We start from the raw sequence: 22266 nt of genomic DNA on the forward strand, positions 1-22266 counted from the left end.
AATTGTGATTCAAAGTAATTCAACAAAATAACCAGTTTTGGTTACGATAAAGTATCCTGGCTCTCTCATATATGAATCTATCATTTTTAGTTTATTCTCCCAGTGGAGCCCCTACAGGTCCATCTCGTGAGGTTGTCATACCGTACCAACCCTCCAATATGCGCTTTCAACCAATCTTTCCGTGTTTTCATTAGGAGGTCAGAATATCAGAACCCTCACATCATCACATACAGTTTTCTGTTATGTATGTAAAAGACATATAAACAGGGAAACAACAGTGTATCAATAAGGAAAAAAGCCAAAGAAGACTGGGTACATACCCCAGCCGATCAGTGAGCTACCTAATCGGGACACCAGGTCCCAGTAATGTCACAAATAGAATCAGCAATGCACTAAGTCTACAGATACACGGAGACAAAGTCCAGGTACATTAAAGAGAAAATAAGTACCCCTTAGTTAAAGTGTGACGTATAAAGATGTATAACACATTCCTGAAGATGTAGGGGTAGACAGTGTGAACGCAGACTTCCTCGAGTAGTTCAAGAAAGAAGTCAAATGATATCAGCAGTGGGAATTCAGAAAGACTCCCCATGTGTCCAGGAAAAGTTGAGATTGGTTGTTTAACCTGTCGATCAAGTGCTCATATGCTGCAGTCTGTGCCATGCTATCCATCCATCCAATTTTCAAGGGTGGAGCTGTAGATTTGGACCAGTTCAGAAGAGCCCCATTTCTTCTTAACAAGCCAGAAATCCGTAGATCATTTTTCATTTGTTTATCAACTGTACCCCTCAAATAAACACATTGGTCAGCGAAACTAACTTTCATGTCTCCTTCCGTCACAGATTCCTCCCACTCCTCAAAACCCACCACTGCATTGAGCTTGCATGCACTTTGTTAATGGCCCTTTTGCACTGCTTCATCATTGCCTACAATGGCCTCCCAAACAAAATCATTACCATATTGCAGAGAGTGCATAATAAGGCAGCCATATTTAGCCTTCTTTTAAGAAAACAAGACCATATCAAGTTAGCAGCGAAAGCTCCCCACTGACTCCTGTTTTAACATAGAAAGACGTTTAAAAAAGTGTGCATTATTCACAGAGCTTTCTAGAACTTAGGTCCTGGATACGTTCAGAAACTGGGGTATCAGTACAGTCCAGCTAAAAACTTGTGATCCTTCTTTGATCCTACAACATTCTTGGAGACTGAAATACAGTGGAAGATCCTTGGGAGGTCAAATTTGCAATCAGCATCAGCCCTTGACACAAACATGGAAACTTGAAGTCTTCAGTCCAGGAAACACCAGAAAACCTACATTTCAAATAGACCTTCAATTAAGTCTAACATCTCTTGAGAACGCCGTAAGAGTGCCAGATCTATGTTAAGCTTACCCGTCTGGCTGGACTCCAACTCCATTCAGAACTTTAGTTTTTCTTGCTTTTTTTCTTCTTTTCCTTAGTGCAATACTCTGAAGTAGTCTAGGTGGTGTGCAGTCAATAATGGACCCCCTGAATAAATACAACACTGTCAAAAGCCTTATTTCTGCATGGCCTTATGACCGCTTAAAGTAACTGTTGACAGCTGCATCATCAGTGTAATTCAGGCGACTGACTATCAAAGCTAGACTGTGAAATAGTGATACATAGGGACCTAAAAAAAATCTCTGTTAATTAGCCATACTGAAGTTTACATGTTACGATTGTCAAAACAAGAATTATTGATGTCAGTGTTGCCTTCTATTGCATGAAGCCCAATTCCTAAAGTAAGGTACATTGGTTTTGACAGAATGACTCTTGGGATCCTGTTCCTTCATAAGGAGGGATAAGTGATTCCATTGTGATCTTTTCAAGATGGGACAGATTTTTATAAAAGGCTGTTTTTCTCTCTCTCTTAAATGTTGTTAGACTAAGTGGTACCTTTGTATCCTGGCACTGCAAAGACGTTGAATGCAGAATAGCGAAGTGACAATCACTCAGCCGGGTTCAATAAGAAAAGTGGGGAGTCAGGTAGAGGAAATTGAAATTATTTTGGACAAGAGAAGGAAAAAGAGGTAAGTTTAAGAAGAAGTACCAAAGGCACTCAAATATTTGAAATATTCAGTGAGAAGACAGCAAAATCATAGACTGAATAATTGAGTGCTGTCTATGGGGGTTGCAGGAAGTAAAATAGGTGGATCATGAGTATTTGGCAAGGGCGGGAGGGCTGAAAAATGCCTGTTTTAAAATTGGTGGACTCAATTAACACATAGATTTTGTGGTGAAGGTACAGCTTACAGGTCAGTAAGTTTTAGGAAGCATCTTTCATCCTGTAACTGTCACCATGCGTTGTTGGGCTTGTTTCCCTAGTTTTGGCTGATAAGCATAAGAGACCAGGGCAGACACTATACCAAGGTGCAACATATGTTTCCAAACAAAGGTATTTTTTGGGCATGGTAGAAAATACAAAGGATCTCACTCATAGCAGATACTATAAGTAAGGAAGAACATAATGCGAACACAGAACGTCTCTGCAACTGACATAGGACCTGATTTAGATATTGGCCAATGAGTTACTCCATCACAAGGGTGAAAGATATCCAAACCGCCGAAATCTAAATCCCATAGTATATAATGGGATTTAGATTTTGTCGGATAGGATATCCGTCACCATTATAACTCGTCTACTAGTATCTAAATTCTATATATCTAAATTAGGCCCTTGGGCATTTTATTACAAATATCATGCTTATTCCAAACCCTGGAAAAATTGGCGGAATGAGAAGATGGGAGCCACCACTGCATGAATGTAATATTTACAGTGTGAAATAAACATGTATTTCTTAGAAGGGAAACATATAAAGAAGATGAATACAAAGAAAGAGTCACAATCTCCATGGAGGTGTAACTGACTTTGTTTAGTGGTTAGAGGCCAAGGGACTGCTTTTCCTTTATTCTTTAATAAAATAAAGATGAATACACTTCTGAGACAGTTATCGACGCAGTGCAGACTTCTGTGATGGAAGTATCATCATGGCAGTGAAGTGCCTAATTATATGAAGTTGATGTCTCATAATGAAAGGGCAAAGCCTAAATATGTGAAATCGGTGCCTAACTGTGAAAATTTGGAGTATCATTGTGTGACGGCAGTGCCTAACAGTTCACATATGACCTACAAAAGTGAGCAGTGACTAACCATGAGAGAGTAAAGCCACATCTTTGGGGGGTGTCACCAACGTATTGGAAGTTAGAGCATAATCAAGAGAGAACAGCGTGGACCTAATCATATGAGAGGAGCATCCAGACATGAGAGGACAAAGCCTGCTCATTAGAGGGCAAGGTCTACCAGAGTAGGGCAGCTCATTATTGTGCTAGGATGGTGCCTAACTTAAATAAATCTGAGCCCAATCATATGAGTATGGCACCTAACTGTAATAGAGCGGAGATTGATCATGTGATGACAGAGCCTAAACACAAGAGGGAAGGACCTAATCATGTGAGCATGGTGCCCCACTGTCAGAAGGTGGAGCCTAATCATATCTAACCCTAATCATGCCTAACCATACGAGGGCTTAAGTATGTGATGGTTTTGCCTATATTTGGAAGAACAGAACACAGTCTTGTGCGGTCTGCGCCTAATCATGAGAGGACAGAGTCAAATCGTTTGAGGGTGGTTCTTAATTATGAGACGGCAGAGCCTAATCCAGTGAAGGTGATGCCTAACAATAAGATGGTGGATCCTCTATGTGTGGGTACTGCCTGACCACAAGAAGGTAAAAGCTAATCATGTGAAAGAAATGCCAAACGATATAAGGGCTGCATCTGACCATTTTAGCAGACACTTGGGTGACGCAGTTCACATGTTAAGCCAGTGCCTATGCATACTAATCCTTTCTTGTAATATTGCTCTAAAGCACGGTTACATATATATTTTAAGAACCGCCACACACTGTATTCGTTATAATTTACAGCAATCTGTTATGCACATACTCCTGATGAAAAACATGCAAATGCGCAAAATGTGTAGAATTAAAAAAGCCACTGTACATATCAGATGCTTTACTTCAGAGGAAGGCAATTCATAAGAAAGAAAGAAACACTGCAATTTTTGACAGTCTTTAAAAAAAACGATCAATTGATTTTACAAACAGAAATAAAGGGAGTAATATAAATGCCAAATACACTACTAAGGGCCTGATTTAGAGCTTGGCGGAGGGGTTACTGGTCACAACGGTGACTAACATCCCGCCTGCCGATATGTAAATCCAATAGGACATAATGGGATTTAGATTTCGGCGGATGGGATATCCGTCACCGTTGTATCAGTTTGCAGAGGTGGTCTAAAGACAACATCTGGGGAACCTTTCTTGCATCTATACATTACACCATCATTCACCATGCTTAAGTGCAATACTGAACTGTGTTACCGGCTGCACTGGTAAATTGTAGGAAAGTGGATAAATAAAAGAAAGAAACAGGCACGAGAAGTACATTGGCAGTTCATTAAGCAAGCAAAAGGATTTGCTGAGGCATGCGTCATCACTCTGGCACACTGCTTGTTTACACTTAGAGCCTGGATAAGCCTCCTCCAGCAACCACAATGTTCTCTCCACTGATGAACGAAGCATCCGAAGAACAGAGAAATGATACTATTCCAGCGCATTCTGCCGGGTCAGCCATCCTGAGAAAAAGAAAATATTAATGTTCTGAAAAAGTTTAATGCAGCTTTTCATTCTTGTATTTCATTTATTCAAGATTTATGTCATTCCTTCTCGGTGGACCCCACATACTCCTTACTTTGGGTTGTGTTCCTTTGCTACACCCTTCAAATTGCTATTAGTTTACTCCCCTGGGGACATACACCCATCTTGCGACTACTTCACATCCAGACAAATAAAACAAGTGCTGTGCAAGACACACTATGGGGCATATTTATACTTGTTTTGCGCCAAATTTGCATTATTTGTTTTACGCAAATTTGGTGCAAAACAAACTCCATGTTTATACTTTGGCGCTGAACCCATCTAGCGCCAAATTTATGGAGTTAAAGACATATTTTGGACGTGGAAACCCATTTTGCGTCAATGAGATGCAAAGTAGGCATTCCCGTGTAAAAATGACTCTGTGACCTTTGCGCCATATTTATCCCGTGCTAAAATCATGCACGGGGAGGAGGAGTCAAATAATGGTGCAAAGCTTGCTAGGGGACAAAGTGGTATAAGCCCACATGTGCACTCCCCAGGCCATAGGAACACCCCCACCCACACCAGAGGGACACCAGAGGATGGGGGACCCCTTTCCAGGTAAGTATAGGTAAGTACAGGTAAGTATTCTTTTTAAGTGTCATTAGGGGCCCTGAAGTGGGCAGCCCTACATGGCACTGGGTGCAATGGCCATGCCCAGGGGACCCTGGCCCCCTTTGCTGGCCATTGGGGTAATGGGCATGACTCCTGTCTTTTCTAACAGAGGAGTCGTGGTATGAATGGTTTTGCGTCAGAAAATGACGCTGGGCTGGTTAGAGTAATTTTTTTTTATCTAACCTGCCTAACGTAATTTTTGGGTGAAATACCCCCTTCTTCCATACCGCCAGCCCCACCTGGCAAGCGTCATTTGTTTTTTACAATAGCCTAACGTTTGCACCGGCATGCACCATTCCATAAATATGGTGCCTGGCTGGTGCTCAGAAATGGTGCAAGCCGGTGCTAAACATTTGGTGCAAAACTGCGTTGGTGCAGGTTTGCACCAAAAAGTATAAATCGGGGCCTATTTCCCTTTAACACACATTTATAAATGTTTGAAGACAAACCAGCATAATAAAGTTTTCTGCAACACAGCCAGACTTTACTGCAAGACCTCAGCACCTCCCCCATCTCTTCCCAAACAGATCACACTGCAACCACACACACCTATTCAACCCAAGAAACAGGTTCACTTTCAATCACCCTGGACAGTTAAAGGGGTACGATGACACTAGAATCAGTCGTGCACAATACAATTGCTAGGTGACATAACATATATTTCTTTAAATCGTTGTTCATTAACACTGCTTGTTCAGCCTGTGGACTGCCTCGGAGTAAAGGACAAGGTAAGCAGGGCGGTCACCATTAGCTAGTTATAGTTAGAAATTTTTTTCCATAGAAAGAGCATTTTTTGATTTGCCAATCACTTTGGCGCCGTTTGATGAATCTTCATTAACTTTTCCAAACTTAGACTTTGGTCAGTTCAGCTGCTGTCTTGAAAGTATCGAGGTGATCCGTGAAGCGCAGGGTCAAAATAAAGGGGGAGGAGGGCCCAAAACACTTTGGGGGTCATTCTGACCCCGGCGGTCTGCCAGGGTCAGCGGGAGCACCGCCGACAGACCGGCGGTGCCCCGCAGGGCATTCTGACTGCGGCGGTTCGGCCGCGGTCAGACAAGGAAAACCGGCGGTCTCCCGCCGGTTTTCCACTGCCCTACAGAATCCTCCATGGCTGCGGAGCGCGCTCCGCAGCCATGGGGATTCTGACACCCCCTACCGCCATCCTGTTCCTGGCGGGTCTCCCGCCAGGAACAGGATGGCGGTAGGGGGTGCCGCGGGGTCCCTGGGGACCCCTGCAGTGCCCATGCCCATGGCATGGGCACTGCAGGGGCCCCCGTAAGAGGGCCCCACAAAGTATTTCAGTGTCTGCTATGCAGACACTGAAATACACGACGGGTGCCACTGCACCCGTCGCACCTTCCCACTACGCCGGCTCAATTCTGAGCCGGCGTCCTCGTGGGAAGGTTGATTTGCCCTGGGCTGGCGGGCGGCCTTTTGGCGGCCGCCCGCCAGCCCAGGGCAAATCCCAAAATACCCTCAGCGGTCTTTAGACGGCAGAGCGGTATTTTGGTGGGGGAACTTCGGCAGGCGGCCTCCGCCGCCCGCCGAATTTAGAATCAGGCCCTTTTTCTCCACTCAGTGTCTATGGGGATTTTGCATTCTTTAAACACACCAACAGCCCAAACTGCTGAACGGAATTACACCAAATTTGGCATGAAGCTAGACTCTGGTCTGCAGATTATGCTTTTTGTGGTGTGAATCTGTTAAGTAGTTTCTGAGATATTAGAGTTTAAAATATATATATCTATATGTATATATATATAGGACACAAAAAATTGCCCAATTTTTTTTTTTTGTCCAGTCTGAGGATCCTAGATTCACAAATACGGGGCTTTAATTGTGAATATAGAGAAAACTTGGAAAAAAACACCCACTGCATCCAAACTCATGCTGCTCACTGCCAAATGCCATGCGCAGCTTGGGTTTGAGTGCATGCATGAGGGTTGGCCACCGAGCCTGGCTATAGGCCATGCGCGGCGCAGCTTATATTTACGTTTGTGCATGGTAAAAAAACATAGAAATTCACTGAAAAAAACAAAGGTTACAGGGACGTTATAGTTTGGTTCTGAATTTACTTGCACAAAACCTCAGACATTCAGCTATAGTTAGAGTTTTTTCAAGTAACTATAACTCACGCCCTAAGCCAACTGTAACTTACGCCATCACCATGCACTGCTAATTACCCCAGATATTACAGCAGTTATGACATCTTCTATAACGTCATTATAAATATAAATTAAACATTAGCAGTCAAATATTGAAGAAAAAACTGTGCATGGGAGGCTCCCCTCCCCAGAAAAAAAAAATATGAACACCGTGCCCTGGTAATGGGGTCCCTGGGGCTGAAGTTGCCCAAAGAAGTTAGAGTTAGAGTTCTTTCAAGTAACTATAACTCATGCCCTAAGGTAACTATAATGCGCGCCTTCACCATGCACAGCTAATTAATCCACATATTGTAACATTGATGACATCTTCTATTCCATCTTTCATATTATCACTGCAACATTTGAATAAAATTATTGATGAGACATCTGTGTATGGTGAGGGAACATATAGTATTGAAAAAACCAAACCAAAGGTTACAGGGATGTTATAGTTAGGCTCACATTTTAAATGTACCAAACCATAGAAATTCACCAGCTATAGTTAGAGTTATCTCAAGTAACTGTAGCTCAGTTGCACCAGAGCAGGGACCATAGGGGAAAGTCTCAGCTGATTTAGCACCAGATGAGCTGCAGCATTCTGTACATACAGGTGTTTCAGCACTCGAGACTGAGAGGTCCCAAGATGAAGGACATTGTGATAGTCCAGTCTGGACACAACTAGAGACTAGATTACTGTCTTCCTAGCTGCTTCAGGAAGAAGGTCAAGGATCTCTTTGACCCACTAGGCTAGTGATTTGGCTCTTAAATGAGAGCCTTGAGTTGAACCAGGTGCCAAGGTTCTTCACTTTCGGTTTCGGTACAGGTAGAGGCGGAAAAACCTTGAAGAACAAAGATCTTTGAGCCACATGAGAGGTGCGGTTCAGAAGAAAGGAGGCAAGCCATCATTCCATTCCCATTGTGAACACTCCAGTCTGCACTTCTGCTCGCATTTGAGTCCATACGTCAGCGCAGAAAGGAGGCAAGCCACAGCAGAGCCTTGCCACCAGCTCCACAGTTCCACAGCCATTCGAGTAGAAGGCTGTGGGACACCATGTCAAATGCTGCGCTGACGTATGGACTCAAATGCGAGCAGAAGTGCTGACTCAGTACTGTTCTGGGGAAGAAAGCCCGATTGCGACTTGTGGAGGAGGGCTCTTGCCTCAATGAAGGCTGAGAGTTGTTGGTTTACGTTTTGTTCAGCCACCGTAAAGAAAAGAGAAGCAACAAAATGGTCTGAAATGTTCTGGTTTTGTGGGGTCACAAAGCAGCTTCTTAAGAAGCGGCTCTATGGTAGCGTTTCCAAGACTGTGGAATCTGGCCAGATGTAAAGGAGAGCACATGTGCTATTGCATTAATGTCCTGCTCAAGAATGGCCGGGGAGGCAGGGACTGTAGATGATGTTTGTTTCCGGTCCAGGGAGATCTTGGACTGGCAGTTTGGGCTGGACTGTTCCCATGTGGAGAGGGGTCAAGACTGATTTGCATGTCACTGAATCCAAAGTGGAATGGTGTAGTAGGCAAAAAAACAATGGATGTAGACCCAGATCTGTGACTGGGGTGAATGTTTGATATTGTTCATCATTCATTCCATCATCTGTTCTTTTTACTTTTGTCACGCTAAGCGGGAAGGGGATGCCCAGATGTGGGCCCTGTGCACACTATGCCACTGCATTTAACTTAGCCTTGTTGATGAGTGGATATAGCCCGAAACTGGTCCCAGGATTCTTATTTCTGTTCCAGGGAGGATCTGGCCTGGCAGTGCAGACTGGAGTGTTCACAATGGGAATGGAATGATGACTGATTTGCATATGGCTAGGTCCAAACTGGAATGGTGTGGTGATTAATAAAATGATGGATTTAGGATTAGAACTTTGGTTGAGGTGAATGTTTGAAATAGTTCAGCATTCTGTCCATCATCTGCTCTTTTTGCATTTGTTGTCCTAAGTGTAATGGGTATGCCCAGACATGGGTGCTGTGCTTCCTAAGCCACAGGGTTCAAGCTAGCCTGGCTGATGAGGGGTGATGCCCTGAAACCCGTCCCAGACTGCATGTTTCTGGTACAGGGAGGATCTGGCCAGGCATTTTGGGTTGGACTCTTCTCATGGGGCATGGGGTCAAGACTAATTTGTGGATGTCTGGGTCCAAACTGGAATGGTGTAGCCAGGAAAAAACCAATGGATTTAGGCACATATCTGTGAGTGGGGGTGAATGTTTGACATTGTTCAGCATTCTGTCCATCATCGGTACGTTTTGCATTTTTCACCCTAAGAGGGTACGATATGCCTGACTTGGGTACAGTTTTCACTATGCTACCAGATTCAAGCTAGCCAGCCTGATGAGGGGTGATACCCGAAACTGGTCCCAGGATACTTCTTTCTGGTCCAGGGCATACCTCACCTGGCAGTTTGGGACTGGCTGTTGCCATGGTTAGTGGGGTCAAGACTGACTTCCATATGGCTGGGTCCAAACTGGGATGGCTTGGCCAGAAAAAAACCCCAATGAAAATAGGTTAAAATCTGTGTGATACCCCGAAACCAGTCCTAAGATGTTTTTTTCCAGTCCAGGGAGCACCTGGCCTGGCAGTTGAGGCTGGACTGTTCCAATGGGTATCGGTGTGCAAACTGAAATGGTGTGGTGAGCAAGAAAACATTGCATTTAGGCCCACATCTGTGAGTGGGGGTGAAGGTTTGACATAGATCAGCATTTCAGCCATCACATGTTCTTTCTGCACTGGTTGCCCTTAGTGAGAAGGGTAAGCTCAGACCTGGATCCCGTACTCGCTATGCCACTGTATTCAAGCTTACCTGGTTGATGAGGGGTGTTACCCCCAAACTTGTCATAAGATGTTTGATCCCTGTTCAGCAAGTACCTTGCCTGGCAGCTCAAGCTGGACTGATCCCATGGGGAGCGTATTTTGCTTATGGTTGGGTCTAAACTGGAAGGGTGTGAGGAGCAAAAACACAATGGATTTATTCCCAGATCTGTCACTAGGGCTGAATGTTTGACATTATTCAGCTATCTGTTAACCATCTGTTCTTTTTGCATTTGTCGCCCTAAGGGCGAAGGGTATGCTCGCACTTTGGTTCCGAGCTCACTATGTCACTGGATTTAAGCTATCCTTGTTGATGAGGGATGACTCCCTGAAATAAGTCCCAGGATGCTTGTTTCAGGTTCTGGGAGGGTCTGGCCTGACAGTTCGGGACTGTTTGTTCCCATGGTTAGTGGGGTCAAGACTAATTTGCGGATGGCTTGGCCCAAACTGGGATGGTGTGGCGAGGAAAAAACAATGGATTTTTTCCCAGATCTGTGCCTTGGAGTGAATGTTTGACATTGTTTAGCATTTTGTCCATCATCTGTTCTTTTTTCATTTCTCTCCCTAAGTGGGAAGGGTATTCCCATACAAGGGTCCCTTGCTTGATATACCAACACATTTCAGCTTAGCCTGGCTGATGAGGGATGCTACCCCGAAACCGGTCCCAGGATGCTTGTTTCCAGTCTAGAAAGGACATGGTCTAGGAGTTTTGGCTGGACTGTTCCCATGGAGAGAGGGGTCAAGACTCATTTGCATATGGCTAAATCTAACCTGGAATTGTTTGGCAAGCAACAAATGATGGATTTAGGCCTAGACCTGTGTCTTGGGGGTACTCCTGCAATCAGCAGGCCCACACAGCCAAGCAAGCAGTCCAGTGGCGATTTCTCCTGGTTGTACCCCAGTGCCTTTAGGGGGGACTACAGTCAAGGGACAGCTGGCAGCAGGGAAACAAGTAGAAAAGGAATCCAGATGAGTTGTTTGTGCCACCTAGCAGCAGCAGGTAGCAGTGCAATAGGCAAGAGCAGTCCAGATGAGTCCTTTGGGCAGTTCTTCAGACAGAGGTTCAGTCCCAGTTCCCAAAGCGCTCTAAAATCATGGGGTCAGAGCCCCTGTACTTATATCCAAAAATGCATTGTTCAGGAGCTAACTTTAAAGGTATCCTTTCAAGTAAAGCACAACACCCTTTAAACCCGGCCCTGTCTCCAGACATTAGTAGGGGGTAATCGGTCCATTGTATGAGGGTAGGACATAGCCTATTTACATGTAAGGTGTGAACAACCCTCCGTCTCCTCAGACCAGTAAGATTATCAGGTATGCAGCTACCTTTTCTGTCACACCCAGACTCTGCTATGTAATGGCAGTCTGGAAAGCATGCACCAAGTGGAGGTGTCACTTAGCCCCAGACGTCAAATGGAGTCATGCTGCAAAGCACTAGAGTTAAAAGCACAGAGAAATGCCCACATTCTAAAACTGGCATTTCTAAAATAGTAATGTAAAATCCAACCACACCAGTAAGCAGGATTTCTCAATACCATTCCAAACATACCAAACATGTTCACACTACTCCATATAGATCAGAAATTACCACTTGTGCATATATGGGGGAATTCCCAGTGCAAATCTATGAGAGGAGCAGCACTCACAGTAGAGATAAACTAAATAGACTATTTGTCACTACTAGGACATTTAACACATAAAAATATATGTCCTACTTTTTACATGCACAGCACTCAGCTCATTGGACTATCTAGGGCCTACTGTAGGGGTGACTTAGGTGTAGCAAAAAGAGAGTTTAGGCCTTTGCAAGTAGTTTGACATGCCAAGTCCATGTGGCAGAAAACTGTGCATGCAGGCACTGCAGTCAAGTTCTCCATTTCCCAGAAACATATATTCTGGGATGGGTTTCGGGGTATCACCCCTCATCAGCCAGTCTAGCTTGAATCCTGTGATGTAGTGAGCACATGCTTCTTTTCCATGACCAGTAGCCTGGACACAGGTTGTGGCAGAGCTCCTGCTGTGGTTATACAGTAGCTTCTCCAACCTGATGAGACACAGAACAAACCATGTCAACTAGGCCTTTGCAATAAACCAGCACAATTTTATCTGTAATATTTACAAGTGCATTTGCAGGCACATTTCCCTCTATGGTGATTTCATGAGGTGAAAACCCAGTGTTTGTGTCAGCAGTAGTGTACATGCTCATCAATACAAGAGTCAATGCGACTGGCTATGTCAAAGTGGTGAATACATACACTTTTGCCAATCTGGACTTCAGAGTTCAGTTAACTTGCTCCACCATTCCAGAAGCGTCAGGTCTGTAACTGCAATGTAGTCCTTGCACAACTTGTAATACTGCACATAATAATTTTAGGACCTCATTGTTAAAGTGAGTCCCTCCGTATGACTCTAGAGAAGTTGGGAATCCAAATCTAGGGATCAACTCTCTAAGCAACATCTTTGCTACTGTAAGGCTATCATTCCTCCTCGTCGGGTAATCTTTGACCAAATGAGAGAAAATGCACACAATGACTCAATAAAGTCCAGCTGTGTTCTGTTGAATGGTCCTCCTGATCTGCCTATGTGGCTCAGTGGGCCTACTGTGCATTTCCCTACATTCATCTGCTGGCATGTGACACATCTGTGACATACAGCTTCTGCTATCAGTCTGAATCTGTAGTTAAACCACGTCTGCCTAAAATTTCTAATCTTTGCATCTCGGCCTACATGTGCTTGTCCATGGTAAAGTCTAGCCATTGGTGGTAACAAACTGTTTGGTAACACAGCTCTTCCATTACTTGAAACCCAAATATCATCTTCATTTCTTTTGACATATCGTGTTTTAACTCAGCTCTGCTGTTCCTTTTTTGTCACTTCTTTCTGCAATATTTTAACTTCTTCCCATGTATCCACAGCAGTTAACATGACATTTTGACTTGTCTCATCACTTGATTTATTACACCACTATCCAGTAAAGGAAGTGCAGCTTAGGGAGCAGTATCTCCCAACTGTGTCTGCATACATATTTCCCAAGGTTACATAATCAGTTGACTTGCAGTGTGCAGCACATTTCACATCTGAAATTTGAGCGCCAACTGTAATCCATTCAACAAATTGTCAACTTTATCCCCACTTCTGATAGGCGATCCAGAAGAGGTCATAAATGGAGCTATAGGTTGCATACATTGCATAGGTTTGGATTATGTAATGAATATATCTCCAAGGTCAAATGGTTATTTGAGACACCATCCGTGCAAGTGAATTGTGGGGGTTTCCTTTCAAAATACTTTTTAATGCAAAGATGAACATGCCAGGGTTGTCCTCTTATTTTTTCTTGCACTTGAACCGCTGGCTGCAGCAATAAGACAGAGTTCACAAATAGCGGGCATTCCTATACCTGCAGGCACCTCAAAACTACTTCTAAATACGGATGACATTTTACTCACAATTACAGATCTACCTGCTTCACTGTCTGCACTCGTGTCTACAATTTCTCGCTTCTCAAACAATTCTGGATACAAAGTCATTTGGAAGAAGAGTGAAGCTCTCCCATTGTCCCAGGGCATAACAAAAGCAGCTATCTTAGGCTACAATTTTCTATGGAAATCGGGTCACCTGAAGTATCTAGGTATGTATATCAATAGAGGTTTAGAATGTTTGATTCATGATAAATTAGATCTGTTTATTGCTAAAATGAAGTCAGAGTATGAAAAGTTATCCCATCTGAACCTGTCTTTTTGGGTTAGAGTCCAGGCAGTGAAAATACTTATAATGCCTCGTTTCACTTATGTTTTAGTACACACAAAATATACTATAATACTGAGCAGCATTGATAGAGGTAACCTTTAATTTGTTATTTCTGAGACCTAGACTTAAAATCTCCAAATTGATTGATCTCAGGTGGTATGGTAGCATTATGTTACCATGCACTGAGCATTACTATACAGCCCTCCTTTTATCTCAATTGGTTTATTAGACAGGATGTCCCCCCACTATGGGTTTTTATTAAAAGACAATCTTTACAAGCAATTTCAGGTATGCAAGTCATAAATTGCCTGTTTTTCAAACTTCCAAGTCTATTATTCAATCTATGCTTAAGATTTGGATACACACCCACAGACTTCTTAAGAGTAACCCAAGACTACACAACAAGGCTTCTATATGTCTAAATACTGGTATTAGAATAGGTAAACAGACCATTTTCTGGGATATGTGGGAGAGAGCAGGTATTATAATATTGGATCATTTATTCACTTTAGGAAGTGAGCTTAAAACCTTTAAAATGCTTCAGATAGAATTTTAACTCCCTAGCTCTTAAGAGGGGAAATACAATTTAAACAATCTCTATTTATTAGACTAAGACCATTTCTTTGCATACCTGAGGATTCCCCAGTGTTACAATACTTACAAATTTGAGAGAAATTTAAAGGAGCAGACTTTGGATTTTATTATCTCATAGTGCATAAACTACACTCATAACCATTACTTGCACCACTGCACGTCAAATGACAAGGGTTTGTTGATGTAGCTTATTCTGATGAGGAATGGTGAGTGTTACTATTAACATGGATAAAGGAACCAGAGAGGCAAAAATGAAATGTACTCCTTTCAAAATTCTTCAAAACTGGAACTGGTCACCACAAAAACTCAAGACAGCAGGTTAACTACACCATTCTACCTGTTGGAGGTGTCCCCATGAGGATTGTGATATACTACACATTTTATTCCAATGTCCAGTTTTGAAGGAACACTGGCCTTCCATTAACTGCCTCTCTACACCGAGCTATACATGTGTCCATTCCCTTAACAGAAACATTTGTTATATTACATGATGTTACTGATATCCCAAATCTAACAAACAACACAAGATGATTGATTGCTATTGTACTCACTGTAGCAAAAATGTGAATATTACAATATTGGAGAACACCACAACCTCCTACACATGATGGGTGGCTTATTGAGATGCATAAAATGGCATTGTATGAAAAACTAATTTACAGATTGCAAGATAATGTTGGAATTTGTATTCAAATTTGGAAACCCTTTCTAGCTCATACATATACTATTTCCATTAATACTTAAGTTTTTTTTCCATCTAATTAGGAAATACAACAAAAGAACCCCTTTCTTTTTTGTCTCCTTCTAGCCGTATTAGGTCATTTTCATTATTATTTATAGTATTATTAAGACAGTTGACACTTTAGCCATTAACCTTCGTATGTTAATTAGGACTTACTGTTCACCTATTAAATATAGTTGAATTAGTAGGAATTTCTCCATTTGAAATGCTATACATGTGGATATGTTTGTCAGTATCTCTACTACCTTCTTACTACCTGATCTCTTATTTTCAGTTAGGGGAGCATCTTGAATGTCAGGTCTAGTCTTGGTGCACAGTTCAGTAACATCGAGACAAACATACTCAACCTCATCAGAACAATCATTTACATTTTCAATAGGGGAAGGTAACAGATTAGCAGGATTTAACAAATTCTAATGCTTTAAATTGACATTTGGTGTGGCGAGGATGATCTGTTCACAATGGGTCAAATCCTCCCTTGTAAGTAGCTGATTCTTAGTTCGGGTTAATAATATCTCCACCAAATGAGGTACAAAAACATTTAGGGGATGACCCATACTTTCTATGCTGACTTACAGCTCCAACGGCTTTAAGGTAATCAAGCAAAGTCGAAACCACAGGATCAAGAATGGCAGAAAAATAAGTCACATGCTTGTTTAAGTCAAAGCTGAGAGAGTGCATGCCTCCCTCGCACAGCAGTACAAAGAACATCATTTGTTATAATCAGGCATTCCCAGAGCAAGGGCACAACAGAGGCAAGTTTGCAGTTGTCATCCAATGGTACCAGTTCAGACACATCTTTTGTGTGTCAGCTTCTGAAAAGGCTTGGCCTAAAGGGAAATGTTTGGAATTCACTGGCAATAGTAGCCAACCATTCTCAGGAACATTCTGGCTTCTTTGTGAGTGCTAGGGGGATTCATTTTCAGAATTGCTAAGATTTGTTCTTGCAAGATCTTCCATTCACCTTTCTCAATGTGGTGACCTATGTATAGAACTTCTTTCTTGTAATACTGTAACTTAGTCGGGGAAACTTTATGTACATTTTCTCATAAATGATTCAAGAGAGCAGTTGTGCCACTCCTACATGCTTCTTGTGTGTTTAATGCTAGAGTAGGTCATCAAAGTACTGGACCAAGTCTGAATGGTAGGGCATTTTAAAGAACTTCAAATTCTTTTTCAAGATCTGTTTGAAAATGGATGAACTCTCGGTATACCCTTGTGTAACTCGGCACCATGCCAAAACACAACTGTCAAACCAAAATACAAAGAGAAACTGGGTCTCCTCATGTAACTGTATGGAAAAGAATACTTGGCAAAGGTCAATCACGGTGAACCACTCTACTTCACATGGAATTTGGAATAAAATCACTGCTGGGTTTGGTGCCACAGGACAATATGGAACAACAATTTTGTTAAGTGTTCTAAGGGCCTGCACTATGTAGTATTTTGCATTGGGCTTCCATAGCCCCATAATAGGAGAGTTACATGGGCCTCCCTTTATCTCTTTCAGACTACTGTGTTCGATTAAACAATTCATCAAGTGAGTAATTCCTGCAATGGTCTCGTGTGTCATGTTATATAGGGGAATTTTCAGGTACACGGCATTTTGATCTACTGTTATTTTTACAGGTTCAGCTCCTTTAATTAGTCCTATCTCCTTTCCTGAAAAATCCCAAACTTCAGGTGACACAGTATTTTTTAAATCTTCGGGTAAATCATTACAGGTCAACATTGGATACAATGTAACACTCAGGTTCTGGTTCACAATTTTACATGGTATATCCTCATCATTTGTTTGGATCTCGATTCCACTGAGTTTGCAGCTAATGGAGAAATTTAATTTACCCAACAGGTCACGTCCAAGCAAGCTTACAGGACTTGAATCGCAGACCACAAATTGATGATCATCTTCAAAGGAACCTATTTTTCACTGGAGCACATTCCTTTACGGGGTTGGACAATTGTTAATTTGCTGCTCCCACAACCTGAATTTTTCTTCATGCCAGTGGAGTGTGTAGCTCCATTTTCAACCATAAATGACATATGATGATCCATTACATCAGCATGCTGACACATTACATCAACATCGGCATGGTGACACATTTTATCGGCATCTGAATATGTAGTCTGTGGGGTTGTTGGGCCCTGGTTTTGCACCCTTTATAGTTCACCACTTGTTTTTAGGTTCCCGATTCCAAGCGTCAGCGTTTTTGACACACAATCCCTCACATGGGGGGTTATTTGAACTCATCATCAGCGCATATGCGCAGCTCAGCAGAGCACCACTGGATCTACCTAATTTGCCTAATTTCCTTGTAGGTACATTGAGCACTAGGTACTTTGTTCCGGTTTGGGAGGTGCCTGCCTCCCTCGCTACTTGGCTCCATATTTGAAAAGGGACTGTTTCCCTATTTTGCTGATTTTATGTTTCAAATCTTACACTTTTGCTTTCCTTTACTTTGCTTTACCAGTATACATTCCCTCACAGAGGAGCCTGTGTGGGTCTGCGGGGTTGCTCTGCCCTGGTTTTGCACCCTTCTTAGTTTGCCACTTGTTTTTAGGTTCAGGCTTCCAAGCGCCAGTTTTCCTGACCCACCCCTCATATGGAGAGTTATTTAAACTCATCCCCACAGTGTCTGAACAGTGTACAGGCGCAGCGGGTGCGCTGCTGGCGTGCCAAAGGTGCACCAAAGGCAAGCTTGTCTGTTCCTGGATCACGCCGGGAACTTGAACACTTGCTAGTATCACCCCACAAATGGCCACTAGGTACCAATATTCTGGTAAGGAGCTGCGCTCCCTCAATCCCTCAGCTCATGGTTGTGTTTGTATGAATCTGGCCAAACTCCCTCCTGTTTTTAATACTATTTGTGCCAACTGCTGTTTCCAATTGCACATGCACATGATTCAACAAGGCACTCAGGTGTTGGGTTGTTTTTCCACCTCTAATATTCAAATGACTAAAATGCTGTGTGCTCTTATAAATGTCCACTCCGTAGTAAAACATTGTCTTGAATTAGCTGATTTTATTAATAGTCATCCTCTCAACATGGTCTTTGTTACCAAAACCTGGGCGAGCGCAACCTCCAAGCCTGACCTAATAGCCACAACCCCTTTGGGTTATTCTATTTCTAGATTAGCTAGACCCCTGAAAAGGGACGGAGGTTTAGGCATTATCTATAAAGAATTCCTTAAAACCAAATTTGACACAACATCATCCTCGCATAGTGAAGTGCTGTCTTACCGTTTTGAGCATACAAAAAAACAATCTTTCAGGGGACTGCTCGTTTACCGCCCTCCTGGTCCTAGGAGTGTATTATTTTCAATCCTTTGGCTCACAATTAGAAGCTGGGGTTTGTGCTAATGATTTTACATTCGTTCGGGAAGAGAAAGAAACTAGAACGCTCTTATTCTTCCGCAAGTACTGTATAAGTCCACCAATTTGTCCGGCCAAAAACTAGACAGGATCTTCTCAAATGACCTTCATATTGCAGTAAAAGACTTAATTCCACTATCTTGATCCGACCACTTTGCAATTACGTTTGAAATCGTTATTTTCCAGAAAGCCCAAACTAATATGACACATAGCGGTCCATCAGCTATCATGCCTGGAACAAAATTAATAGCAGGCAACTAACTCACAACTTTTATGCTTGCAGCCTAAACTCTCCCAGGTTCCTAGCCAAGCTAAGATGGAGTACTCAGAATGGTTAGACTCAGCTATTTGTAAGCTAGTACCCTTCAAATCAACCAATGCTGGTAGGAAAAAAAGCCTTTGCCCCAGGATTTAAAATGCACTCCGTCAGAAAAAATACAACTGTACAAAGGTTGAAAAAAAATGGAGGTCCCATTAATGTGTACATAAGAAAGAAATATATAAACTTGCTATGACCAAGAGTAAAGGTCTACTCACGAAAGAAGAAATGGCCTAGTATATGCAGCAGATTGAATCAGCTAAAAAGTCCGCTAAGGAATTATTCCAGGTGATTACTAAACTCACCAAACTTCCTGGCAAAAAAGGAGCAAGCAATAGTCAACATTTTTGCGACTCGCTTGCCCACTGTTTCTGTGACAAGGTCAACCAAACCTGATTGAATTTTGCCACCAATCAAAATACAGCCTTTTGGGATGATACATAGGAAAATCTTGCCACTGATGACAAAAATACTCATGATGACCTTGAACAAAACACTTCCCGTGAATTCTCCCCAGTCACACCTGACCAGGTGATCAGGTTGATTCACTCTAACAAATAAGAGTCTCCATCAGACCCTTGTATGCCTTAGGTGATTAAACTGATTCAAGATCCCATGGCTACTAACTGAACAAGCATTTTTAACTCAATGTCTGAGGATGGGCATTTCCCATCACTTTGGAAAAAAGGCCTCAATTCTTCCTCTTTTGAAAAAAACAAGCCCAAACCCTGCAGATCCTCCTAACTATAATCCCCTTTCCCACCTACCACTTCATGCAAAAATTGCGGAGAAGGTAATGAATCAACAACTGGTACAATTCATCCAGGATAACCATCTTCTGGTCTCAATGCAATTTGGGTACAGACCTGGACACAGCACAGAGACTGCTCTGATCAAGACTACTGAGGAAATAAGGGAGGCACTGGAAAAGGGAGGAACTGCTGCCCTTATTCTCCTTAACTTGTCAGCGGCCTTTGATATGGTCGACCATACTGTTTTGATTCACCTTCATGAGGTGTTAAGGATTAAAAAGAAGGTACTCACCCTTCTGAGCTCATTCTTGGAAGAAAGAGAGCAAACTGTCACCCTGGACCCATACACCTCTAAACTCTTCTCTTCCATGCGGGATCCAGCGAGGGTACTCACTTAGCACTACATTGTTCAACCTTTACTTAAAAGAGCAAGCATTGCTGATTCAATCATTTGGATTCTCCCTTACCTCCTATGCTGATGGCATGCAATTGTGTTATTAGCGTTCAATAATATAAATTTCATCGATGTTAATTTCCATGACTGCATGCGTGCAATTAGTATCTGGATAAGCAATCATTGCCAAAAGGTAATTCTGGGTAAGACAGAGGTAATTCTTTTTGAAAATAATACCCAATGTCGGGCCCCATCCTGTTGGCCACTGGAGATGGGACCACTTCCAATTCCAGTAAAAAAGGCAAAGAACCAAGGAGCTGCGATTGATGATTGACTGACTTTTGGTAATCAAACAAGTTTGGTTGTCTCATCCTCATTTAACTCCTTATGGATGATTGACAAAATTCTCCTATTCATCCCCTCAGATGCTAAGAAACCCGTAATTACAACCCTAGTTTTGCCAAAAGTAGGCTTACGCAATAAGTTGTACCTATATTTGCAAGAACAATATCTGAATAAATTGCAAACCCTGCAAAATGCAGCAGCCAGATTGCTCGTAGTTATTCCCAAATTTCAATCAGCCACTCGGGCCATCAGAAGGCTTCACTGGCGGACAGTCAGGAACCCCATAAAATTCAAAGCACTCTGCATAGCCTAAAAGACTTTGCATGATGTCGGCCCTGAATTCTTGAGACAGCCATTCAAATGGCATGAACCCAGCAGAAAACTACGATAGAGGGGGGACAAAGAAAGTAGTGGTCCCCAGATTCAAGATGATGAAATGGGGAGGAAGAAGTTGTGTTACCAGGGCCACCAAAACTTGGGATCTGCTTCCACCTCATGTGCGGGCTGCTCCCTACCTCCTTGCCTTTAGTAAGGAGCTGAAAACATGGCTTTTTAATAATTAATTTTAATTAGGGCTTTATCCATTTATGCTCCAGACTTTTGCTGGCGCCAAGACACATCAAGCGATCAATAAATTGCTTAACATAACATACCAAAACATAGGGACTACATTGATCTACTTTTCAGGAAGCATCTTGCATGCAATCTTCATCATCTGAAAAATTCAATTGAAGAATTTCTGAAAAATCCTCATCACTCAGATCCATTAAAGGAAACTGTGCTGCCAACTGATTTACATCTACATTGGCAACCTGATTTAAATTCTGATGGGGCACATTTGTCAGCTGCTGAGCCTTCGGAACCTATGGTATCTGCATCTGCCTCCCAAGGGGCATTTTACATTTTGCATTCGGGGTCTTTGAAATCTCTGTATGTGAACCTAATTATTACCTTGTGGTTGCATTACACCTCTAGTGCAGCGCCACTTTTCTTGCACCCCTTAGCGCCCCCCCTAACGCCACCATGTGTGCACCATATTTAATATATTGTGCACCATGGCAGTAGTTAGGAGGGAACTAGCATCAGCATTTTTGATGCTAGTTCAGCATTTTGCAGAATTATCGTCAACAATTTGAGACGTTAACCCTGAAAAGCACCCAAAGGCCCATTGAAACCAATGGGAGCCTCCTTTAAATGCCAGCTCTGTTATATTTATTTGCACCATTTTTATGGCCCCCCTAATGAGGGAACACCCTCTTTACATACATCATGCCTGGCACAGGCATAATGTAGCGCAAAGGGTCACAAAGTGGCGTAATGCATGCATTGCACCACTTTGTAAATATGAAGCTAATGTGGCATTGGAATGGAACTAGGCCCTCTTAAATCTGGGCCTTTGTCCTTTAAGAAGCAAATTACCTTATAATACATGTTCATCATCTCTTCAGACGGTGCTTGTCACTGGATCTCTTGGCGGTCACTTTCAGGCCAGTCAACAAAAAGCACATCACGTAGAACCACAGTGTCAAACAGCAGATTCAAACCTTCCCATAGGCATTTTGAAAGTTTAATTAATCTTTCTGCCTCCTTATACCATTCCACTGGCTTTTTTCTCAATTGTGGGTAATCATTTGTGAATGATGACTCCAAGGTACATAAACAAATCACTTCTACTCCAAGGTATATGAACATAACCTCCACCTGGTATTTCTCTCAT

General features: G+C 42.5%; 1 protein-coding gene across 4 annotated transcripts in view; it reads right to left on the minus strand.

Moving 5' to 3' along the window:
• Positions 1-4018: 4018 nt before the first annotated feature.
• LOC138292045 (dehydrogenase/reductase SDR family member 4-like) overlaps positions 4019-22266 on the minus strand; it is a 337693-nt gene continuing 319445 nt past the window's right edge. For all 4 annotated transcript variants that reach the window (XM_069230387.1, XM_069230386.1, XM_069230385.1 and 1 more), the window contains one exon: positions 4019-4655. In XM_069230387.1, the coding sequence (XP_069086488.1) occupies positions 4541-4655 (115 nt within the window). In that variant the 3' untranslated portion in view covers positions 4019-4540. The remainder of the gene's footprint in view (positions 4656-22266) is intronic.

This window comes from Pleurodeles waltl, chromosome 4_2 (genome assembly GCF_031143425.1).
Source record: "Pleurodeles waltl isolate 20211129_DDA chromosome 4_2, aPleWal1.hap1.20221129, whole genome shotgun sequence".
Lineage (NCBI taxonomy): Eukaryota > Metazoa > Chordata > Amphibia > Caudata > Salamandridae > Pleurodeles > Pleurodeles waltl.